Source organism: Aulonocara sp. 'chitande type north' Nkhata Bay, linkage group LG22 (assembly GCF_057382095.1).
Source record: "Aulonocara sp. 'chitande type north' Nkhata Bay isolate Kocher_YH1m ecotype deep benthic linkage group LG22, A_spYH_male_GT1.1, whole genome shotgun sequence".
NCBI classification, from domain to species: domain Eukaryota; kingdom Metazoa; phylum Chordata; class Actinopteri; order Cichliformes; family Cichlidae; genus Aulonocara; species Aulonocara sp. 'chitande type north' Nkhata Bay.
The window spans coordinates 4950942-4976881 of NC_141364.1; the positions used below are offsets into that span (position 1 = coordinate 4950942).

The window sequence follows — 25940 nt, forward strand, 5'->3', positions numbered from 1 at the left end:
AGTTTCGTACTGAGAGTCGATCAGAACAAAAGAGGAAGTTTAAAAAAATTCTCGAGCTTTTTGAATTGATGAAGTTTTTTTATATGAATATGTAAAGTTTGTTTGTGTAGAAGTTTATTAAAACAAAACCTTTCATTGATGAGTGAACAGAGTAGCTACATGGGAACAAAACCAAAGAATTATGTTTCTTCAAAGTATTTTATTCTGCTCGTCTTTTCATTTCATCAAACATACATACAGCTCTGTGCACCACACACTCAAACCTGAACCCCTGACAGCTCAAACACTCCGTTCATAGGTTTTCCTACAAATGGCTTCATCCTTCAGCTCGATTATTTGCTTTTTCTTTTTCATCCGAGTCACACTTTCATTCCTGTGTTTCCTGAAATGTTTAAATTCACGTTTCTCTCTCCACAGATTCCACTTACATTCAGATAATATAGATATGAAGCACTCGGCTAACGGAGCGTCTGCACTGTTTCCTATGGTGAGTGATAGCTTTGCTTTGAACGATAGCAGTTTGTTGCTTTGTTTTCTCATCATTAAAGGAACAAAATGACTCTTTGCCCATTTCTTTCCCTGCACTGAGATCACATAAAAGAACAAAGATTTTAAATTGGATGTTTTTGATGTGCTCAGTGAAGAAAACTGGAGGTCAGGCTGTTCCTTTAATGGGTCTGTTTTTTCTCTGGTGAATATGGCCGGTTACTTAACAAGCAGACATTCAAGTAATCAAAGATGTGATGACATTTGAAGGAGTGAAAACATTCAAAGCATCAGCAAAGACAGAAGCACGCTCATATTTAAAGTCGTGATGAGGACTATTTTCCTGCAGCATCCTGTACACGTTTGTTTCTTTTTGCTTTGAATCACATCTGGAGGCCTTTTTGCTCGACTTTTCTTACTTTACACCGATGCAGGCTTTATTGCTGAGACACTAACATTAGGTCTGATTTAGCTGAGAGCAACAGCAAGGCCACAAAAACCCACAAAAATAAAGTAAAAAATATGAATCGTTTCAGCCAAATTTACACCATGAAGCTTCCAGCAGCAGTACAACTTCAGCATTGGTATGTACATTAATTACAGTGTTTGTCCTTTACAAACTGTACACAGATAAACAAATAAACCAGAGTGACTGATCCTCATGTATGTCCCACCTAATGTGGCATCTTCATCTTTAAGACAAAATACCTCCCGATCCCAGAAAATCAAAGGCAAAAATAACATTTGTATTACACCTATTATTGCCTTGTTAATTAACAGTATTAAGAATAAATAACATAAAAAAAGGGAGTGTTACCTAAAGTGTAAGATTAAAGGGGGCCTTTTTCAATCATTTCCAGCTCTGTATTTGTTATTCTTGGGCTATGTCAGAGTAGCTCTGCATAATTCAGTTGATAATAATCCTTATTTGTCTCTTGTAGCTCCTCCCCCTATTAGCCAACCGTCTTCTGATTGGCTGCCCCTCATAAAAAGACATACAAGTTAAACCTCGAACTGTGTGATAGGCTTTTGTAGGAGATATCAGGATATCCTCTCTCTATGACATCATACAGATCCACGAGTAGAAAAAAAAACTGTCAGTCTAAACTTTAGTCCTGCGGGGATTACGTGGACGCCCTGATTTAAAAACATGTTTCATGTGAGCATTTGTTTAGGTCCATTTTAACATTATCCTAAAAATACTGAACTAATTCCAGATAGAATCTTAACACAGACACCAAAATACGTGGAAATGTACATTTTGCCACATTATTTAACTTAAAAAATATTTCTTCAAGACCGAGGTTTAAAAATGGCATTTCCACAATAAATCAGTTTAACTGTGATTTAACCTGGTTTTTAAAAACAGTATTACTGTCATAATATAAGAGTTTACCTTTTAGCATCACATCATCTGTAGAAAATGTGAGAAATCTAAATGGCATTTACTGTCAAACCGATCCTGTTTGCACCGTTTTGATGTTTTCAAACTGAGATGGATCTGGAGGCGAGAGAGAGGTCTGAAACCACAACTGTACAAAAGCTTACAAAACCCCCAAATTATCTATATTACTACATGTATATCACTACACAGTATCAAAATCTGTTCAAATATCACGGCTGATGTTACGCCGAGAGGAAAATGAAGTATTTTAACTCCAAACTGTAGTAAGGATCAGTTTTTACAGACAAACCAGGAGCAGAGCTTTTAATAAACTTCAAATTCAAGAAGAAGTACATATCAATAAACTTATGTAAGATTTCTGTAAGGTAAATATTGTGAAGGTTAAACCTTCAAAATGCCCCCACACCAAAAAAAGTCCTGGAAATCGGTTTAAGGCGAGCTGGTCTTTCACTGGATTTTTGTCTTGACTACAGTTAGAAAGAATCAAATTAAACGTGAGCTTTAACATTTTGAAGCTGCTGCTAATGTCAGTGTAATATAAAACCACTGCACTTTAATATGGAGCTGGAACAGTGAGCTGTGCAAACTGCTTTCTTTCTGCATTACAGCCTGTATGTGCGTCCTTTTAATCCTGCAGCGTTAGAGACATTTTACAAACAACGGTTTTGGTGAGCTCGGTGTGCAAATACAATAATGTAGCTCACAGGCATCTCATCTTTTCTTTAAAGTGCGGTAAAGTTTTGACCTCCAGATGTGCAGTTACAGCTGGTAACCATGTGAGGGCAGCACTCGCACACTCTATTACTATTGCTGCTTTTTTAATTAAAATGACTTCATATACTATAACTAATATTGCAAAGAAACTACAGGTTCATCAGTAAGGAGAAGCTCTTCTTCCTCAAAGCAGTAAAAACCTCCATGCTTGGCTCTGAATCTCCGGCTGCCATGTTGGCCTGACTTTACGATCAGTAAAAATCACACTGGAGACTTAAAATGTGACAGAAATCACAGAGACATGATTTTAGACGTGTGGAAGCTCTGCATTGTTCTTCCTCAGAGGAAGCGTGTATTAGGGTTTCCTCCAGGTCAGAGGTGGGATGGCGGCGTTGACGCCGCAGCAGGAGTCGCTGATCTCCGAGTCGGCGGGGAGCGCCGGCTTCTTCCTGTCCTTCTCCTCGCTGTCAGAGTCATCCACCGTCAGCGAGATGAGCGAGGTGGACTTCCTGTGATGAGGATATGAAGTTAATGCAGGTAAATTACAAAAAGCTGCACCTGCGACACCTTTTCACCCTGCCCTCCCTGTGACCCTTGGTAGATATTTTTTGTGCGTTTCCTTGTCAGCTCATCAAAAACCCAACCTGACCGTCGCAGGTTTGCCCGAGCAAACCTTACCAGCACAATTTCAGGATGAAGGTAGAGACCAGGTCCTTCAAGCCAATTGGTATTATTGCTCTCTGAATATAAACCCTCAGGAGTGGAGCTGAATCAAACACAATGACAGATTATTGAGTTCCTTGAAAATATTTTGATATCTCATCCCAGGACAGCAGATTAACAGGCCTGTAGAAACCATAGTTTTGCAGGAAGAGGGCTGATATTTACTTACAGCTTCTCATAAACACAGTACATAATATTCTTTAAATCATCGTGAAGGCGTCACAGATTTCAAAGCTTAAATATATGAGGGGAAAAAAGTTCAAGACACGCTTAGTTCCCAGTTTATTAGCAGCACAATGCTAAAAAGACTGCAGTGCAATACCAACATCCTCCCTAAATACAGTGGGGCAAAAAAGTATTTAGTCAGCCACCGATTGTGCAAGTTCCCCCACTTAAAATGATGACAGAGGTCAGTAATTTGCACCAGAGGTACACTTCAACTGTGAGAGACAGAATGTGAAAAAAAAAATTCATGAATCCACATGGTAGGATTTGTAAAGAATTTATTCGTGAATCAGGGTGGAAAATAAGTATTTGGTCAATAACAAAAATACAACTCAATACTTTGTAACATAACCTTTGTTGGCAATAACAGAGGTCAAACGTTTACTATAGGTCTTTACCAGGTTTGCACACACAGTAGCTGGTATTTTGGCCCATTCCTCCATGCAGATCTTCTCGAGAGCAGTGATGTTTTGGGGCTGTCGCCGAGCAACACGGACTTTCAACTCCCGCCACAGATTTTCTATGGGGTTGAGGTCTGGAGACTGGCTAGGCCACTCCAGGACTTTCAAATGCTTCTTACGGAGCCACTCCTTTGTTGCCCGGGCGGTGTGTTTTGGATCATTGTCATGTTGGAAGACCCAGCCTCGTTTCATCTTCAAAGTTCTCACTGATGGAAGGAGGTTTTGGCTCAAAATCTCACGATACATGGCCCCATTCATTCTGTCCTTAACACGGATCAGTCGTCCTGTCCCCTTGGCAGAAAAACAGCCCCATAGCATGATGTTTCCACCCCCATGCTTCACAGTAGGTATGGTGTTCTTGGGATGCAACTCAGTATTCTTCTTCCTCCAAACACGACGAGTTGAGTTTATACCAAAAAGTTCTACTTTGGTTTCATCTGACCACATGACATTCTCCCAATCCTCTGCTGTATCATCCATGTGCTCTCTGGCAAACTTCAGACGGGCCTGGACATGCACTGGCTTCAGCAGCGGAACACGTCTGGCACTGCAGGATTTGATTCCCTGCCGTTGTAGTGTGTTACTGATGGTGACCTTTGTTACTTTGGTCCCAGCTCTCTGCAGATCATTCACCAGGTCCCCCCGTGTGGTTCTGGGATCTTTGCTCACCGTTCTCATGATCATTTTGACCCCACGGGATGAGATCTTGCGTGGAGCCCCAGATCGAGGGAGATTATCAGTGGTCTTGTATGTCTTCCATTTTCTGATGATTGCTCCCACAGTTGATTTTTTCACACCAAGCTGCTTGCCTATTGTAGATTCACTCTTCCCAGTCTGGTGCAGGTCTACAATACTTTTCCTGGTGTCCTTCGAAAGCTCTTTGGTCTTGGCCATGGCGGAGTTTGGAGTCTGACTGTTTGAGGCTGTGGACAGGTGTCTTTTATACAGATGATGAGTTCAAACAGGTGCCATTCATACAGGTAACGAGTGGGGGACAGAAAAGCTTCTTACAGAAGATGTTACAGGTCTGTGAGAGCCAGAGATTTTCCTAGTTTGAGGTGACCAAATACTTATTTTCCACCCTGATTTACAAATAAATTCTTTACAAATCCTACCATGTGGATTCATGGATTTTTTTTTTTCACATTCTGTCTCTCACAGTTGAAGTGTACCTCTGGTGCAAATTACTGACCTCTGTCATCATTTTAAGTGGGGGAACTTGCACAATCGGTGGCTGACCAAATACTGTGTCTGGTATTGCTGCTGTCCAACCAGAGGTCAGCATCTGTCATTTCTATGGATACGTTCCAAACGTAGCACCAATCTCCTAATCTCTTTTTTTGCCCTTGATAGAAACACCAAAGAAAGGTGGGAAAGGGAATTTATGACTTTGGAAAAGAGAAGATCGGCGTGCTGAGAATCTGAACTAGCTCACACTAACACCATGACACTACCCAGATCTTTGTTCAGCATGAGCTCTAGCCTGGTGTTTTGCACAGGTCATGTAAACAAGCACGACCAGTGAATCTAATAGAGTGAGTGTGTGTGTGTGTGTGTGTGTGTGTGTGTGTGTTACCTGTCTCCACTCTGTGTGATGAGCCTCCTGCAGGTCTCCATCTGGACATCCAGGCCTCTCTTCATTGAACACATCTCCATGTACTCGTGCAGGTGGCGGTTCATGTCGCTCTTCGCTGTGGCCAGTTCCAGCTGATGACGCACAGAGAGGCAGAAATGCTGACATTCCCACTGCTGTTTCATGACTGCTGCTAACTTTAAGGGGATCTTATTCTGTCTTTTCTTAAGTTTTAGTTGTGGTTATTTTAGCTTTTGGACAGTGAGGGGGAGACACATGCAGGCGATGTGTGGCAGGTCCCTGCAGCAGGGACAATTATAGGTATGAGAGTTGCCTCCAGCTCACTGTCCTTCTTCCCTTATTTAACACGTCCAACAGCACCTGACCTTCTCACCTCGATCTGGTCGATGGTCTCCTGGTATTCCTTCTCTCTGGATTTGAACAGAGACTCCGTGTCTTTGATCACTTCCTCAATGGACTCCTCCTGCAGAGAAAAAAGAAAAACGAAAAAGTCCAAGTTTGCTTCAGGTTTGACATTTTTCAGGGTCAAAGTCCAAATGTGAAAACTAGTCAACAGTCTCAATATATAAAGGAGTAGAAGATAATAGAAATAATATAAAATAATAAATATTGTTTTTCTGTGTGAAACTTTGACAAACGGCTTCTAGGTGCAATACTGCCACCCTGTGGCACTAGCAGGTCATTACACATTACAAAGATCATTACAAAGATAAATAAACCTTTTCTTTCAGAACTTAATGACTATTTCAAAATCAATACTGTCCCTGCAGGAACCCCAAAACATTAAGCACACAGCTGTTCATGGCTGAGCCTCCTGTGAGTGCTCAGCCAGACGTGTTTCCCTCTTTGAGATTTAACTGCATTAGATTAGTTCTGCTTCTAATAATCAGCCAGTCACAGCGTGAAGGCTGAGCACTCTTTAGAACCACTGCTCTGCATTATTTTAATTATAATTAAGATTGAAATCACCAACAAATATATTTGAGTCAATATTGAAACAAAAAAGCAAACTGAATTTATTAGCTTCTATTAGCTGTGACCATCAGATCCTTAAAGGAGAGGTCAGAGGTCACACTTACAATCTTTACACACTACTTTCTAATGTATAAGTGGACAGTAAATGCTACACGTGTAAGAATAATTTCTTTTTGTCCATTTTCAATCAATAAATCAATGAGTTGACCTTGAAGAGCTTGAAGGACGTAAGCCAGATTTGAATGGATTTTTAACATGACCCTCCTCTGGACACCGAAGTTTTATTGAATCCACCTACAGCTTTTTGAGCTCTCATGTTTACAGACAGAATGACACTCAAAAAAGAACCTCATTGACTAATAAAAAGAATAATAAAAATAATAAAGGGATAATAAAAGAACTAGAAAGCGAAAATTTCGGAAGAAATTTTAAGTGTGCCTATGCCGCCGCTAATCAGTGTAGTTTGCCATTCAAACGGATACCGAGAGCAAAACTCAGCAGAGCAGCCATTCTCCACCATCAACTATGGTAAAACCAAACACCGCTCGCGCCTCACAGATGACAGCTTACAGTTTTGTGTAAAGATGAGGTGACTTCGTACAGCCCCGATTTGCAGACGCTGTGCACAGAGGTTCATAAGCAGACCCGACAATGTTTGCATGAACACGCTTTGAAGCATTGGGTTATGGACCACTTTTCACACATAGTTGCTGTACCCAAAAAAGCCGGCTGTAGCTTTTCATCTCACAGCCCGACACATACAAAAAAAAAAAAACCGAGAGAGCACAGACTTTACGCCTGAGAGGCGTGATTGCAGATGCCGCTGAGGTGGGTCCACCTCCCCTGCAGCGGCACTGCAGACCACGGCCTGCCACACACATCAAACACGTAAAATAAATATTTATGCACTTTTCATTCACTTTTTGTTTTTTGTTATTTTTACACAGTGTTCTGAATGATTAACAATGGTCTACAGCCAATCTTGTGTATTATTATACAAACTTTGGTTGTAAGATTCAGATAACTATTTAATAAAAGCTAAATATTTTATATGAGAGGAAGAAAGAAAAGTATATCTTTGTGTCCCCCTTTCCCTGTTAATGCCCTACCTGGCCCCCTGGCAAAAGCTTTGCTAGATCCGCCCCTGCACAGTTACCAGCTGTCAGCTACACAAAAAAAGGATCCTGGTGTTATTTGTCTCTCAGAAACAGTTCATAACTTCCCACGCAGTACAGTTATTGTAACTGTCAGCACAACGAAAATAAACCACACCTAAACTCCGTTTATATCTGACCCAAATAGAGTGCAGTTCATAACTTCTTACCTGAAATTCAGCCTCACGCTCCGACCGGCAGCCGCCTGCTTCTCCTGCTTTCGGTTTCCCTTATCCACGATTGAGCTCCGCGTTAGCCACCACCGGTCGATCCGCGGCCGCCTCGCATGTTTCTTTCCCCGCATACGAGGGGAAAGAGACATACACCGGTGGCTAGCTGCCCTCTGTTGTAGCTCCGCGTCAGCCACCACCTCACGCTCCTGCCTTCGGTTTCCCTTATCCACGACTGAGCTCCGCGTTAGCCACCACCAAACAACTCAGTTATTTTTCCCACATCGACCAGCATCTGGACAACCACCTTTCACTGTTTATACCGTTACTAAAACGAATAAATGAATTATCGGCCCATATAAACGAAAAATAAGTCCAGCTGAAAAACAGTCTCTTGGTGAGCGATCGGGTGGTGAAACGAGTGTCAGCCACCTCACTGTAAGCCAAGCCCGGGTGCTTTTGAGCGAAGCAGCGCTAGCCGCGCTAGCTAGCCGGCTAGCAGCAACATCGTGAGAAAACTGTTGCTAATATGGGATGTTTTGACAAAACGAGCAGATATTTGACGTTTACACACCTACATTCTCACCTGAAAATATCTTAAAAGTTTATTTTGTGACCTAGAAACACAAATAAGAGGAATATATTAAACGAAATGGTGGCCGCCATTGTTTGACTCGGTAGAGGCGTGCTATGAATTGTGGGATATGGAGTGTTCCACCAAGCATACACCCTTGCGGTTACCGTAACTATTCAATGGTTCGCGCAACCTTAAAAATTCCAATGGTTCCTGAAAGCAGCGACGCTGTGCGCGCCGTTGATATTGTCGTCATTACGGTAATCCAAATACGGGTAGACAGGCCGTACCACTCCCGACATACCACTAGAGAGAGCCAACACACCACAAATGAAGTTTGAAATCTGTTTCTATGGGGCCAAAAGTTGAATCTTTCTCATGGGCCTAGAAATGGGCCAAAATTTGCACTAAAATCTAAATATTTAAAAAACTATAACAGTCATAAACACCAAAAGTCATAGCATACTAGTCCAGACCCAGCCGCACAAAAGGAAAAAGGAAAATAATAATAATAATAAATCCGACGAATAGTAATAAGTGTGCCTTTTGGCATAGGCACACTTAATAAATACACTGAATTAAAGAGGATTCATTGAATTAAATGTGTGAAGATGAGCTCTGCAGCTCTGTTTAGTTTCCTTGTTTCCTAACTAAGCGGGTCATTAACCTTGTTTAGTTTATCTGGTTAAAAGCAGCTTACAGGTCAGCAGGATGGACTCTGACGCGGCTGCAGACTAAAAACAGCTCGTCCACCAGGTCAGGTCATCCAAGTGGGACAAAATAACACTGCTGCTGACAGGAAACACCGAACACCTTCTGTTAGACAGCATGATGCTGCAGTGTCTTTAATCCATAATCCAACTTTTCAGGATGCTACTGCTCATATTTTATAAAAAATGTTTTATTTTTAGATAAATTCTAACACAGACAGCTGGATAGCATAGTAGTAGTATGACTACATGCCTTGGGAGCGGGAGTTACAAGTCTAATTCCCACCTGAGGCATCTGTATCCAGTAAGGGTCCCCCCATGCTAAGCAAGCCTACTGCAGAGAGATAACTATGAAGTCATAATGGATCAACAAGGTCCGCATCAGGTGTTGAGGAACCAGGGCACCCTGATGAGAACTGAGCTGTAGGTGCTTTTATGGCTAGAGACTACAACACACATGTTACGGCAAGGGGTCAGGGGGAGATATCATCACCCCCACCCCACCCGAGATTGGGTCCCTGATGGAAGAAGGATTGTTTAGTGTGTGAAGCTTGAAAGCTGGATCCTCCAGTAGCCGGTGACCAAGACTACATGAAGTACCCTCAGAAGCTCTACTAGATGATGTGAATGCAGCACTACAGACGATACCTGCCGAGACTAACCACCATCAGCATGGAGAGGGAGACTGGAGATGCTACCAGGCAGGGCGTATATGGAATGCCATAACCAAGTGGCTGGCATAGTATACAGAAACATCTGTGCTGAGTATGGGTTGAAAGTACTGAAGTCAAAATGCGAGACACCCCAGGGTGGTGGAGAATGACTGAGCTAAGATCCTGTGGGACTTCCAGATACAGACGGACAAAATGGTGGTGGCTAACCAACCGGACACAGTGGTGGTGGAGAAGCAGAAGATACACGGCCATACTGATAGCGAATGACAGCAACATCAAAACCAAGGAACACGAGAAGCTAGAAAAGTACCAAGGGCTCAGAGAAGATGTGGAGGGGAAGGTCCCAGTGGTAACTGGTGCACTAAATGCAGTGCAGCTAGGTGAGTGGCTCCAGCAGATCCCAGGAACTACATCTGAGATCTCTGTCTAGAAGAGCGCAATCCTAGGAACAGCTAAGATACTGCAGCAGGACCTCCAGGCCTCTGGTAGAGCACCCGAGCTTGAAGGATAGACCGCCCGCAGCACACACGTTTGCTGCAGTGTTTCAACACTTCCAGGTTTAACTCTTTTATATGGAAAAGCATGAAATGTGCAGATGTTTTCTCATTTAAGCTAAATACTATCAGATACACAACATGTATTATATCCCGTATTACATACAGTATTATCACACTGTGCTTGGTTGTCTGTCAAGGGTAGAAAGCAAGGAGCATTTAATCAAGTTAAATCCTGTCAATGCCCGTGTGTGTGTGTGTGTGTGTGCGTACCTCTCCTTGTGGTTCCACTCCTAGTGTGTATCCTGGAAAATCTTCCCACAGGAGAAGAGTTTCTTCAGTTTCCTCCCAGGCCAGACTGTCACAGTCATCCTCAAACTCACACTCCCTCCTACACACACACACACACACACACACACACACACACAAGCTGTTTAAGCATCATTTCTGAAAGTTTCAGACGTTAAATAAAGAACAAAAAACACCTACAGCTGGTTCAGCATCTTCTGCATCTGCTCATTAATCTGATTGGCCGACGTGCTGCATGAATCCTCGCTTTTGGCCCCACCTCCCTCGCTCTCCGACACGCTGAGCTCGTCTCCGTCCCCGCCCTTCAATGACTGCCCGCTGTGTTTTCTGACCCGGCGGCTCAAAGTGGAGGGCGGCGTGGGCACCTGCTGCGTGGAGACGGGTTGGTTTGAAAGTTGCAGCAGACTGTGGTTCAGGACATTTTGTGGCTGTGGATCTACCTGGAAGATGTGATTCATGTCCTCGCAGTTCCTCTGCTGGGCAACGTCACAGAGGCGGGCGGTGATGTCAATCCGGCGGCAGATATCCATGTCCACCTTCATGGCCTTTTCCTGGATTTTAGTGTCCAGATCTGACAGGTTCTGACCCAAAGACAGAAAAGGTTTCATTTTAGTCATATTTCCTCTTGTTCTGGTAAATAAACACAAAGCTAACAATATCATGTTTTTTCTGTGTATTTTTTCTCTGTCTATAAAAGGGAAAAAAGAGCATTTCACCATTTAAAAAAAAAACCTTTGTCAGGATATGGACCAATCGAGCTTATGTGCACAGTCCCAGGCCGACACATGTAATTAGATGTAATTAATGCCTAAAAACTAAATGGATGAAGTTGTGACTCATTTCTTTTTATAAAGCTGTAGCAGACTCACGTTGCTGACGAGTCCTTTGAAGAGAACGAGCTCCTCTTTCAGCCGCTTCACCCTCAGAGCCAGCTCGTCCTGACACACCTCGCTCTCCTGCAGGTCCTACGAACACAAACATCTGTGGGTCAGATCAATCAGCTCTGCACAGGTATGCAAGTGTAAGACATCCGTGAGGTCTTTATGTCCACACGTGATGTTTTCTTCAACCTCAATCAAAAACTTGAAATGTTTTTTCAGCTCATCTCAATCCCATCCCATTCCTGGTGCTTTTTCTTGGACCCATAAGTTTTAAACCCACATTTCCTCCTATCTCCTTGTTCTCCTCTTTTTATTTAAAGTTTGAGCAGGTTATATGTTCTGTGAATGCAAACTCTAAGCACTAAAAATATCTGTATATCTGATGAAGTGTTAGAACATTTAAAACATCTGAGGTTACATATCTAAGAACTTTTTAAGGATTTGTAAAAACCCTGGAACAGCTGTTTTCTCTGCTCTGTGCATTTTCAAAACAGAAATAGAAATAGTGGTCCAGCTTGATGCTGTATTTCCAACTCACACAGCCCAGGCCCCGCTCTCGAGCTGCTCACTAATATTAGGTGTGCTCTAGGTAAACTGAACTATCCCCAACTGAGAGGACAAAGTTTACCGAAGGACACACGTCTTACTTTAAGGATCAGAGAGAAGTATGTAAAAACAGTTTTACCAGCTTCATGAAAATGACACGAGCTAAATTTGCACTGATGTGCTGATGCTTCAGCTTCAAAAAGCTGACTATCATCAGACCCGAGTTCATGATGAGAAGCTGACTGTGTCGGTAAAACCAAACACTTTTAAAATGAGAAACATTTAATCTGAACACAAGCTAATATTTTTATGTCAATTTTACCTCCTCGAGTTCAGCCACCTTCTCCTGCAGGTCCATTCTGGCTGTGTACTCTTCCTCCCATCTGCAAACACAAGCAGAGCAGACGTCTCACACAGAGTGAAGCACAGAAACTCTCTGAAGCAGACAAACACGTTTACGTGTGACAAAATAAAATGCAATAACACTAGAAAAAAAAGGTGAGTGCATTCATACTCCACAAAGCATTACCACGGCCATCAGCTGTTTAGTTTAAGCAACACTTTCCTACAGAGTTTAACTCCGCCTACTGTGTCCCACAGTCAGAAGACTGAGCCACCTTAGCTGATGATGAGCAGCTCTACCTGAGCTCCTCGCCTGATCTCTAAGACTGAACTCAGACACTCTTTGGAGAAAACTCATTTGCACTAAACGTCCTCATGAGTAGTACTGAGCACTCAGTCGACAGCTCACTCTCACACTGGGCTCCTTGGTGGCGTTCGCCTGCCCCTGATCGCAGTCTCTCATCTCCTGACTCAACTTACTCCACCTCCACCACCTTCAACTGCAGCTGGTGACTTCTTTGGGAAATACAGTTTGATTTTGTGTGTGTGTTAGCTGACGTCACAATAATTAGTCTGTCAGGTTACCGTGGAGATTTTTTCAGATGGATTGAAACAGGCGATGAATTTTCGCTTCTTTATCTTCATGTCTGCAGCTTTAAGGCAAAAACCTTCATGATCACCTGACACAGACCCACACTGTGCAGCATCATGGCCCCTCCCAGCTCCACCGCTGTCATTACTCAGCATGTGTTACATAAGGAGAAACCAAGAAGTGTGCATTTGGAGCATGAAGGCATGAAGAGCACGCTGCAGTCACTACAAACAGAGAGCAGGACGACCGGCTCATATCTGGTTCCTGTGTTGTGGTGCGATGCCTCTTCTGCCTCATATAAATACGACCTCAGGATGATATTAAAAGAAAAATGGTTTGTCTTACTATTAGCACCACCATGTAATAAAGTCAGACAAAATCCGATTATATTCAATAATATATATATTTTTTTTTTCTGTTTTTTTTTCTTTCTTTCTTTTTTTGCCTGTCCCGTTTGGCTCTTTTGCCATCAGAATTATTGTCTAAAGGCGAAGAAAGATGCCCAACAGATTTACTTTACCAAATTGACCATCCCAGCCTTGCCGTAATGGTCTATTTGATTCACCTTTTATTGTTTATTTTATTTATTTTTTTATTTTCACTTGCTAGATACGGGACAGACTTGAATGAGGAAAAGAAAAGGGAGAAAGGAAGAGGGGAAAAAACATCAGAGAAGAGGGATGGGGATAAAGGGCAAAGAAACAAAAACCAACTAAATAAGCAGACAAAAAATAAATAAATAAATAAAATAAAAAATATACATATATCAATCACCTGGATCATCTGTTGAGAAAGAAAAAAGAAAACAAGCAGAAGAAAATGAGAGCAATACAATAAACAACATCACGATGATCTATGTGAATATAACAGGAAATACTAAATATTAAACATTATTGTGCAGCACGTAATAATGACAGCGCACAGTGTGCTTTGAGGTAGGAGCCAAAAAGGGTGTAGTTTGTGTGTGTGAGCACCTGTGTGTACACCTGTGAGCATGGACGCGCTTGTTTTTAAAAGGTTCCTTCATGTAATGATCTGCTAGAGGGTATATTCAATAATATTCAACCATCTCTCCTGATACGACACTAAAGCTTAATGTATAGTATTGATCGGATGTCTTTGCACTCATTCCTCACATATGTAAAGTAACATGAGATCAGAGGAAGCTTCTGAAGACCTCAAAAATAACTGTGACAAGAAACCCTTCTGGATGTGGACCGATCAGTGGATTAGATAAAGCTGATATACGATAGCAGGACATATGGTCTAATCTGTTTTAGATCATGAAAGTTTAAACTGGGGTAAAATCTCTGCAGTCACATGTATCACATGACTTCCTGAACAGCTGATCAAGAGAACACACCATCAGTGCAACACAAAGTCAGTTAAACTCCAGGGTTATTATTCTGCACTGTCAGGAAGCATAAACCATTTAACCATTGTCCCCTTCTGGCTGCCTCTGCCTCAATTTTATCCCACAACTTAGACATTCACATTACTCACACTCTCATTACACATACATATAGGATCTTGGGGGTGGGCACGATACACGGAGTCCAAAGTACCATCAGGGTGTATACCCCACCCCTGGCATCGTTGCCCACCTCTCAATTTTAAATACACGTAGACATTGAGGGCTAGCAGGAGGGACCATGCGCTTACCTGCTGCTCTCTGGCAGGTAGCTCCATGCCCTCCTGGGTTTTAAATGCACCTTAGAACACACATGCATCAACATTACAATGAGCGGGTGGAGGGAGGTTTGGAGTCTTCTCTCACCCCCGTTCTCTGCGACCTGCTGGAGCAGGGGGGCTAGGAGGAGGAGTTGGCCGTCCGACTGCGGTCTGGAGTGTGGAGCCTTCCTGCTGCTGCGGAGTCGGGGCGGTCTGCCTCCCCCCACCGCAGGGAAAAGGGAAACACCACCTGGGTCTGGGTGCAGTTCCCCCCTCCAGGGGCGGGGGCACCTAGACCCGGTTTGTAGAGTACGCTTGGGGAGTGTGATCGTGTGTACAGCGTCTCTTTATGTCTGTCTCCACGTTGGTTGAGTGTGGAGTAAGTGCATATGAGAGCATGAGGGTGGGAATGGATGTTTGTATCTGTGTGTGCCTGTATGTCTGTGTCTATATGTCAGGTTGGGTGTCAGGCGCCACCTCTCTGGGGACATCTCAGGCCCTCCAAGGTTTGGAGGCCTATCTCCCCCTACCACCACTTCCCCTGCCAGTGGCGGACCCCCTCAGACATCGGTGCGTTGGTGGTTCTTTGTGTCCGGGGATGGGCGTCCAGGTACACACCGGCTCACTCCTTGGCGGCCGCTTATCGGGGCCTGGAGCCTGGGGCTCGCTCGGGCCACTTCGGAGGTGGGGTGCCCCCGGCCTCTCGGCCTGGGGCTCGGTCACTCAGGCGCAGCTGGCTGCCGGCGGAGCTCACGGGCGCGTCACTGCAACTCCCCCTGGCTTCTGCTCCGCGGCTGCTGAGTGAGCCCTCATCTGGGACTCTCCTCAGCTCTTTCTGGGACAGTGGCCTCAGCTCTTCCTTGGTCTCTTGTGTTCTGGGGGCCTCTGGATGTCTGGAGTTTTGATCTCCTCCACACCTGCTTCACGCCCTGGAGGACGGGGCTGTGGCCCCCCCACACCCTCTAGCAGATTATTACATGAAGGAACCTTTTAAAAAAACAAAAAACAAGCGCGTCCATGCTCACAGGTGTACACACGGGTGATCACACCCACAAACTACACCCTTTTTGGCTCCTACCTCAAAGCACACTGTGTTCTGTTGATCTTATGTGCTGCACAATAATGTTTAACATTTAGTATTTACTGTCATATTCCCATATATCATTGTGATGTTGTTTATTCTATTACTCTTGTTCTCTTCTGCTTGCTTTCTTTTTTCTTTCTCAGCAGGTGATCCAGGTGATTGATATATGCATTTTTTTTTCTCTGCCCGTTCTGTTGGTTTTTGTCTTTTGCCCTTCTCCCCCGTCCCTCTTCTCAGCTGTTTCTCTTTCCCTCTTTCTTTCTCCCCTTCTTTCCCTCAGTCAAGTCTGTCCCGTATTCAGTAAGTGAAAATAAAATAAACAATAAAAGGTGAATCAAATGGACCATTACGGCAAGGCTGGGATGGTCAGTTTGGTAAAGTAAATCCGTTGGGCATCTTTCTTTGCCTTTAGACAACAATTCTGATGCAAAAGAGCCAAACGGGACAGGCAAAAAGAAAGGAAAAAAAAAAAAAAAAAAAAAAAAAAAAAAAAAAAGGAAGCATAAACCATTGTGAGTCCATTCGATCTGCTTTGGTGCCAATGACAATGACAACAGGTGCTCTGGAGAGGCACCAACAAGCCAACTCAAAGCCTGAATATTAACTATGAAGCAGCTGGTGTGTTTCAGCTGCAACGACACGAGTCAGTGTGACAGAGATGCTCAGATATGAAAACCAGAGAGAGCGAGCTGCTGTCCTCGCTCTCGTCTGTTTGCCAGTCCTAACACGCAGCTCTGCAGTGAGGCTGCTGGTGGTCGGTGTGTTTGACTGATTAAAGACACAGCAGCCGGTGTACCTGCGCTGACGTCCTAACTGCTGGGTGATGCAGACGCTTCGTAAACAGTTTACCGTTTACTTTTTAAGAATGAGCCCAGGCCACTGCGCTGCACTCAGATGTGACGTCAAAGAATTTGAAAAGCCCTCTGCAGTAACGACGCAGCTCGTTTGATCAAACCACCTGAAACCGACTTGTTCTCAGAGCGAGCCAATATCGACTGAAAGGCTCAGAACCATTTAATACTGATTTCCTTTAAGTGAGACTGTGATCTTTATCTCCAATGAGGTTTTAGCTGCCGACCTTCATCAGAGCTGGGCAATACTGTGAATGTGAATTTCACCATCCTCACACTGAAGTTACATCTGCAGAGGTCGTTGTTCTGTCCTTAGAGAGAGCATCAGTGACACACGGGCAGAAAACACCTCAGTAAACAGCAAACTGCACCTCTGTCATTTATTTATAGATGCAGAAGCCAAAAAGTAAAATCACCATGGCTGCAGCATCACACAGCAAAGCTGCTAAATATTAATCAAGGTGAACGGCACCTGGAGCAAAATCAAGCTCACCAACAAAGTGATTTTAAAACTGTTCCAATTTCAAAGAGACAAAGAGAAAAATGAGAAGTTACACAAAGCTTGTGACAAAAAAAAAAAAATCACAAAAACATCCTTGTCAAAAGTGGCAAACATCAGATTTACTCTGACCACCTTAAACATGCTGACATCTAAAAACTAAAAACTATGCTAAACTGACCTACAGCCTGTGGAAAAGCAAACTGCTCGACCTACAATCTCCTGACCTCTTTTTACCATCTCATCATCACACAGTGGATCTCCTTATAAAGTGTGACAACACCTACAACAGGTTCACAAAAACCTAAAAAAACTACCTAGTACACATTTAAATGAGCAACTTTTCCTGAAAAAACGGGACGTTTGCACCTCACATACAGTTATAAACTCATCAGCACCCTCTTTAGTTCAGCTCTAATCAGCCAATGCATTTGGGCATGCAGACATGGTAAATGGTAAATGGCCTGTATTTATATAGCGCTTTACTAGTCCCTAAGGACCCCAAAGCGCTTTACATATCCAGTCATCCACCCATTCACACACACATTCACACACTGGTGATGGCAAGCTACATTGTAGCCACAGCCACCCTGGGGCGCACTGACAGAGGCGAGGCTGCCGGACACTGGCGCCACCGGGCCCTCTGACCACCACCAGTAGGCAACGGGTGAAGTGTCTTGCCCAAGGACACAACGACCAAGGCTGTCCAAGCCGGGGCTCGAACCGGCAACCTTCCGATTACAAGGCGAACTCCCAACTCTTGAGCCACAATCGCCCCCATTATCAAGACGATGCCCTGAATTTCAAAGGAATTTCAAAGGAAAAAGCAGTATAAGGAGGAAAGGTGATTTAAGTGACTTGGAACGTGGCATCGCTGTCGGTGCCAGTTGGTCTGAGTATTTTAGAAACGGCTGACCCACTGGGAATTTCCCACTACGGTTTATAAACCGTTGAGGAATATTTCAAGCACCTTGTTCAATCTATGCCATGAAAACGAAGGCAAAACAGGGTCTAACCCAGTACTAGGAAAGGTACCAGTATACCTAATAAAGTGACCAGTGAGTGCAACTTATAACAGTTAAAGGGGGATAAACAGTGACACACACTCTTCCTTAAATCTTTCCCCTTTAAAGATGCATGTGACGACCTTCCTGTACCTTTAATGATGAGGTTCTGACACGTCAACAAAGACGTGATTTGACGGCCATGAGAACAGTATGTGCTCAATGATGGCTGCACAGGCAGCGTCCACCCTGAAAAAGTTTGAATGCACATCCAGTCATGTTGTTCAATAAGCAGGCTGAAATAAACAGAAACTGCTTAGAGCAGAAAACTGCTTCAAGGGTTAAACCTAACAGGCTCTCAAGGAGTAAAGAGTGAAGACATGACACTATCAGGAAACCTGCGTCTGTATGCAAGGTGATGCTATCTCGCTCTCCTCCAGCACACAAAAAAGTATGAGTCACTGACATTTGCTGCTCTCTGTTACAGAGTGAGCGATTAATGCCAGAGGAGATAACACAACAGTGTCAGTGTGTATTTATGTGCAATATGTGGCTGAAAATCTGCAGATGTTTGATCTGGTCTGACCAGTGAAAGCACATCAGCTCACATCATCTCAGTAACGCTGTTTGGGAGAAAAACCTCCCAACCCGGTGTCAAATAAACTGCCCTCATATGCAGCCTCTATAATGTCACCAGTGCTTCTGGACCGCACGTTTTAAAGACTCAAGACTGCCATTTGGGTTACCACCATGTTGGATTTCGTTTGTTGGAGCCAGAGATTGGGACACGATGGTGGAGGGCTAAAGCATGATTTGCCAGCTCCATTCATAAACTGTACAGCTGCATTCATAGACTTCCTGTTTGAACTTCACTCTTGCAGTCAGCCTCAAGTGGACAGTAGAGGAAGTGCAGTTATTGGCACTTGCACACAGTCAGCTTTATTGTTTTAACCCTTAGAGTTTACTCAACATCTGATTGGATAACTTCCCAGATACGGGGAGTAGAATTAATGCTGTGCTTATTAAATGGCACGCTCAGCCATCCATACGTGTCTGCATACTTTTAACTTCTATTAATCATTATTAATGTTTGCAAAAAGCAGAACGTCGGAGAAAGAAACCCGAGCATTTTGCAGCTGTGTAGTTTGGAGACGAGCTAATGATGACGACAAAGATGTTGATGTCAGCGCCTCTCTGACGCTGCAGAAGCTCGCCTCGGACACACTGGGTGGGGAGGTGGGGAGTGCAGAGAGGGATGAGGAGTCAGCGAGGACAGAGAGACTCAAAGAGGAAGACCGGGCAGAGTGAGAGCATTTAGAAATGGAGAAATGTAATAAGATGCCAGACGCTGAGAGGGAAGCAGAGGGTAAAAAGATAAAATGGAGAGAAGGAAGAGAGGGAGGTGTCAGGTGGAGTGACATCACTGCTGGCAGTCACAGGCCGGTGCTGCATTGCAGGTACCAAAACAAGACCCGGCAGGGAGGAGGAGGAGGAGGAGGAGGAGGAGGAGGAGGAGGAGGAGGAGGAGGAGGGATAGAAAAAAAAGGATCAAACAGGAGGAGGAAAGAAAGAAAGGAGGGGATGACTCATGAGAGAGAAAAACAACAGCTCATCTTCAACTTGTCCCCAGACAGCGTGTCCCTGCAGACACACATGAAGCTGAACGTGTCACATGAAAGGGAAACTGAAGACCTTTATCCTCACTGGAAAGAAAATCAGTCAGCTCAGGAAGAATATTGTTATGTATTTGTAATTTTGCTTTTTGAGTGAATTTTGGTGTTTCTATGCTCAACCCATGTAACTGCGACACAGTTTTGCCAGCAAGGAAATAAATAAAAGAAAGACTTTCACATTTGTCCGTCAGAGCTGCATCGATTCAGGCTTTTAAAGGGCTCTCCATGGTAGATAATTAAACTTGCAAAGAACATTTGTAAAATAATATATAAAAACCCTCGTTAGCTCCCTGCACACAAATAAAAGTCCTGATTAGGAGGATGGAAGGGTTTAGGATTTTGTTTTTCTTTGATTGATTTACTTTTGCTTTTCCTTACTGGCGAGGCTCCGATACCAAAAGCTATCAGGTTAGGTTACATCTTTGACAATGAGGTTTTTAGTTCTGAACACCAAAATCTACTCGCTAAATTTAAACAGCTAACCGTGGTTTGGGTTAAATTATTCCCCTTTGCAACGTTAACCCAGCACACTGAAAAATGTTGCATTTAAGTTCCACTGCACTTAAATGTGGCAACAAAGTGTCTTTTCAAGTATCTCAGGAGTGGCAGTCCCACATTAATACCCAAACCAAGCACGTCGTGTTTAATATGTCTATAAACCATTCATGTCAGATTTTTGTTGATGAACTTGCTGCTTTCTGAGTTTCACTTTCATTTACTTCATTAAACGTTTGAGCTCTCACCTAACCTTTTACTTTATTGTGCTCCAGAGTAGCGAATGCTTAAGGACACTGCAGTAATCATCTATCCTGTCATGACAAAATGACTGAAAACATGTTAAAATGATTCAAACTGGTGCCCGCAAATTTTTAAATCGTTTCTATCTGCACGTCACTCTCAAAGGTCTTAAAAAGACAAGAATTTAATGTAATTTAGTGCAGTGCAAAAACTAAAAGCTCAGCAGTATCTGAACATCACAGGTCAGGGAGTCACTGCTGTTGAGTGAAATCGATGTGACTGAAGGTCTGTCATGCCGAGGCCTCCTGCCTCAGCAGGCTGATGCACAAAGCAGTGAGGTCAGTGCTTTTTCAGCATAAAGCAGCGGTGCAAAATAGTGTTTCAATGTCTTTAAGAGGGGAACAGGTCAGCAGTGAAACTGTTTTTTTCTGCGAGCTGTACAACAAATCTACTGCCTAAAAGAAACCACGACTGCAGAAGATTAGCAAAAACGCAGGTAGCGTTGAAGCACCCTGCTCTGCACCAACTACATATTTCCCCAGGGTAATGAAAAATAAGATGTCGTAAAATTACATGTAAATTGTGATAAAGCTCATAAAAAGATCCAAGTAGTCCTCAAAATAAAGCAGTGACTGGCACCAGAGTTCACTGATTAATCCAGAGAAATAAACAGCTGACAAATGAAGGCAAAGCACTTTCAGATTTTATGACTCAAACAGTGTTTCTGCGGAGTTTTGCAGCACTTTTAAAAAGCGACCGACTAAAAACATCCTGTAAAGCAGCCCTGCTCATTGATCAGCAGCATCGCCCTCGCTGACCCCGTACAGCCAGAGACATTAATGGCAGCGCCCATCCTCGCAGGGTGACTTATGACTGCACTTAAATATAATAACTATCAGGTTTCATGTTTTTCTGACCAATCAATCACTGCAGAGAGGAACAGGAGCCAGCTTGGTGATCGGGTCGGCCATTTTCTTACTCAGCTGTACCTTTTCACTATTTTTCATCTAAGATATCAGTGGTGCTTTTATCTGTATTTGGAAACCAATACTTAGCTTTGTTTAGTAGTAGAAATGTAATCAGTTTTACATCGATGATGAGTTTCTTTTCCTCCTAACAAAAGGGCTTCAAATGATGTCTTATTTACTTTGAATTAAAGATGAGCAGCATTGGTGTTTTCTTGGTATCAGAGGGCAGGTGCTGCTGCTGCGGCCCGTCATCAATATTTTGTGGTTTCAGGTCGATATGATTCTGAGAAAAGGAGTCAGACGACCCTGAAACACTCAGAGTGATGCTTTCATCTTTTACTACATCCTTCTGTTTTTTTACCCTCAGCTAAACAGACAAAAACTATCAAGAATTTCTCAACTTTCAATAAACCGTATGTTATCTTATACTTTGTTGTGTTTCTGTTTTAATATGGAAATCTCACATCAAGTGACAGTAAATCATATCATCAAAAGAATTTGGAAATCTCCGTGCACAATGGGCAAGGCTTAAAATGTGGACTGGATGCTGGATCTTTGGGTCATTGAGTGGCACTGCGTTAAAAGCAGACATTAATTCTGTGATGGAAATCACAGCAGGGGCTCAGGTACACTCCCAGAAATCACTACCTGTGAGCATAGTTCAATCTGGGTTAAATCTCTGTCATGTACAGAGAAAGACACATCCAGAAACACTGCTGCCGTCTTTGGGTCAAAGCTCATTTAACATGGACTGAAGTAAAGCAAAACAATCCAAATGTGGAATTCTATTTGGAAAGCATGGATGCTGTGTCTGCAAACTAAAGACAAGAGAGACCATCCAGCCTGGCGCTCAGAATCTTTGTCTGCATCTCTGACAGTATGGGGGTGCATTAGTGCCGACAAGGCACTGGCAGCTTGCCCCTTTGGAAAGGCACCATCGATGCTGAAAGGTATATACAGGTTTTAGAGTAACATGTGCCCCTATTCATTTTTCCCCAGGGAAGGTCTTGGATATTTCAGGAAGACAATACTAAATCTGCATTAAATACAACAGCATGGCTCTGCGGTAAAAAAGCCCGAGGTTGAACGACCTTCACCAATGAAAACATGTGGACCATCATAAAATGGAAAATAGGATAAAGACGACCCAGGACTGTTGAGCAGCTAGAATCCTGTGACAAGAACAGGACAGCATTCCTCTCCAAACCGTCCAGCAGCTGGTCTCCTCAGTTCACAGACAGCAGAGGGGTAAACACAACCCTCCCTGAACGTTTTTGAGACGTTGTGCTGCCATCAAATTCAAAATGATCTAATATTTTTCTTGATATGCTAAATTTTCTCAGTTTAAACCTTTGATATTTTTCTCCATTCATGTGTGTTTTTGATATCTGCAAAGCACTGTTTTTATTTACATTTTACACAGTGTCATTTTTTAGAAACTGTGGTTGTAGAAACTGAGTCACCTTTTACTGAATGCTGAATATCAGTGAGTGCATTTGTCAGTGAAGAAAGACACACATGAACCACAGCAACATGAAAAAGAAAAAAGTTGATTTAAATCACATCTGAAAACATATTTTTATAAACTAGTTCTTTGTTCATATTGTGTCTTCTGGGCTTTTTGTTGTTTTACTAACTGCCTGATGTTATTGCAATGTTTGATATCTTTTATTTGTTAAGGAAAATGTGTATTTTGCATTTTGCATTCCTATTTTCTTGTTATTTTCACTCAGCTTCACTGTAAGTTTGTTCTTTCACTGTAGCTCTTGGGTGTAGACCTACTGAAACTGAAACTTGCACCACGCACTGACATGGAGCCAAAGGTTTGAGGTTTTGAAGCAAACTGCAACTTTCATTATTACGCTGCTATTTCTGGGAATATCACTTTTGATGGTTTGAAGTACTTTGTAAACTCAGCTTCAAAGGTGCTGCATAAATAATTTCTATTACCTGAATCACTGCTTCTTTTGTGTGACCAAATTGCGTTATTATTTTATACAAATCTGTTGCTGCAATTGTAAATTTAAAGCAAATTGTTATTTTTCTTTAATTTTATTAAGATTAAAAAATACATTAAAAAAATGAGCTATTGTTTTATAACACAGTTTTATTTATTTTTTATTATTTTGTGAATTACAGCTATTATTTAACTAAGAGTTCAACAGAACCACTGACCCCATGGCCAAGGTCTATTAGACAAGTATAATAGAGAAGTTGATCTGCAGTTGCTGGCCCAACTGGACTGTTTGGAACCTGACGATATGCTCAGTGATGCAGAAGAAATCTCTGAATGTCTAAGCAGCCGAATCCTTAATCTCCAAGACAAAAATCAGACCCATGATGTCATAAACCACCTGTAATCAGCCACCTGTGCACGCACACTCACGCGAGCACACACACACACACACACACCATGGTGAAAACTCCACATCACAGGTAAAGCATCTTATCACCCAGCGCCCCTTACCTCCTTTTATATTCATCCCTTTCTCTCTTCACTTTAGCCAGCACGTTGTACAGAGCCCTGATCTCCGGCGTGATGGTGTCGATCTGGACTCCAACGCCGTCCGGGTGCGTCCAGGAGACCCCGGGCCCCGTGACGCACGACTCCCTCCCGGTGCCAAAGCGGCGGGTGTGGTTGAAAGACCAGATCGTCCCGGGGAGGAAGCGAGGTGGCGGAGGAGGGGGAGGTGGGGGAGCGTTGGAGGTGTTTGTCCCGGTGTGGGTGGAGTACTTCTCGTTGATGTTGGTGATGGTTTTGGTTGGGTCCATGGGACTCAGAGCCGGGCTGATGGAGAAGCCGGAGGTGGTGAGGTTGGAGTTTGAATCCGTGCTCAGGTATTTGTTGTCAAACAGAGGAGGGGGGTTCAAGGTGGGGGAAAGGAGGCCTCCGGGCAGGTAGGCAGAATTGTTGGCGTTGAGGAGCGGGATGAAACCCGGCCTTGGAGGGATAGGCCCGATGAATCCGGTCTGGACTCCTATGTCTTTGGTGAGGGGCTTCTGGTGTCCATCGCCCCCGCTGTTGCCCTCCAAAGCCTGCTGCAGCTGCTTCTCCAGCACCTTGTTCCTGCGCTCCAGCTCGTGCACTTTGGCCAGAAAGCAGCGGAAGCGCAGGTTCAGGGTCTTCAGCACGCTGATGTTGGAGCCCAGGTCGTTGCGCAGAGCCGTGGCCGCCGGGGGGACGCGGTGCAAGGGGCTGCTCAGGTGCAGGTAGGCGAGGCCCGACGGTGGCAGAGCGCCCAGGTCCAGCCCGGACAACCCATCAAGCCCGAACCTGCCGTGGTCCCCCAGGAAGTAGCCCGGGTCTGGGATGGCGGAATCTGTTTGGCTCGGCATTTGGGGATGTTGCTGCTGCGGTGCCAGGAAACCGCTCTCCTCCAGGACCGGATTCATACTAGAGTAGGAAAATCTGAAGTGCTCGAAATCCGGCATGAACCCAGACTTTTATAGATTCACTCGGAGAGGCAATTTAATATATTTATGATCCCAAAGTGGAACTTGGCCCAGCAGCCTCTTCTCGATTACACCCGATGACCCTCTTTATGCGGAGGAGCTGTGCGCTGAAAGTCAGAGGATGCGTTTTAAAATGATGCTTTAAGGGCCCAAAATGGCAGCAAAATGATCAAATCCAAAACGAGCACTGCAGTAAAGCTGTGCGCGCACAATGGAGCATAAAACTCGTAAAAGCAGATACACCACTGCACCCTGCAGCAGAATTACGGTAAACTTTTAGGCAGGACTAATTTCTAAAGCGAGATCAGAGCCGCGATGCGCACTACCAAAACGTGATTTCTCTTAATTAAAGCACTGGAGGGGGAAAAAAAGAAAAAAAAAAACCCATCACGCTAAATAAATATTACTTTGCCTTTATGAACATTTATGCAACGTACCTACAGTCCGAGGTGTAAACGCCGACTGTGGCTCCAGGTAATCAGGCGAAGTCAGTGAATCAGCGGTGCGACACAGACCAGGAATAAACAAGCGAGTGACTGCGGCTGCAGCTTACCGTACTCATTCTGAAAGCAGGACACCAAGACGTTTCAACTACAGTAATAACCGGACTAAAGGAGCATCTACTTAAACGTAAATGAAAGCATTTTGGTATAAATACCAACAACCGAAGTTTAGAGCTCCTCAATTAGCCAAAATTCCTTTAAAATAGTTTAAGCACACAAATCTGAGAGAAAGCTAGCGCCAATCTGCGCACTTGTTTACAGAGATGACACTTATAGAAACTAGACAGTTTGAACAACTCCAGATGCATTAACGACCTTCCAGCAGTCAGACTACAAATGCATTTCAACTTTATGCAAAACCACTTTGGTGACATGGAGAAAACTAAGCACATTATAGAGCCAGCTCACGTTCAGTTACAACCAGCGTTTGTCAACTACACTCATTACACATGTCAGGTGTTTCCATA

At 43.6% G+C, this 25940-nt stretch overlaps 1 protein-coding gene across 5 annotated transcripts; it reads right to left on the minus strand.

Annotated features, from left to right (window-relative positions):
• Positions 1 to 315: 315 nt before the first annotated feature.
• Positions 316 to 25667, minus strand: iffo1a (intermediate filament family orphan 1a). Of its 5 annotated transcripts, none has more exons than XM_086280010.1 (10): positions 25408 to 25663; positions 23985 to 25077; positions 12418 to 12478; positions 11538 to 11633; positions 11109 to 11249; positions 10849 to 11033; positions 10633 to 10750; positions 5982 to 6071; positions 5591 to 5721; positions 316 to 3114 (listed from the first exon to the last, which is right to left on the minus strand). In XM_086280010.1, the coding sequence occupies exons 2-10, from the start codon at positions 24947 to 24949 to the stop codon at positions 2961 to 2963; spliced, it is 1941 nt and encodes a 646-aa protein (XP_086136136.1). In that variant the 5' UTR covers positions 24950 to 25077; positions 25408 to 25663; the 3' UTR covers positions 316 to 2960. The 5 variants fall into 5 exon arrangements, 4 of the variants coding, with proteins under 4 accessions (XP_086136136.1, XP_086136135.1, XP_086136134.1 ...); XM_086280009.1 differs by having other exon boundaries at positions 10849 to 11036; XM_086280008.1 differs by having other exon boundaries at positions 10849 to 11249; positions 25412 to 25666.
• Between the last annotated feature and the right edge of the window lie 273 nt (positions 25668 to 25940).

Bases quoted from the DNA above. Each gene is read 5' to 3' on its own strand.
- iffo1a (XM_086280008.1), bottom strand. From the start codon at position 24,949: ATGCCGGATTTCGAGCACTTCAGATTTTCCTACTCTAGTATGAATCCG. The intron at 10,751-10,848 runs GTAGGTGTTTTT...GTGTGTGTGTAG, and splicing joins CAGAAGATGCTGAACCAGCT to GAGGGAGTGTGAGTTTGAGG. The intron at 6,072-10,632 runs GTACGCACACAC...TTTTCTCTGCAG, and splicing joins GAGTGGAACCACAAGGAGAG to GAGGAGTCCATTGAGGAAGT.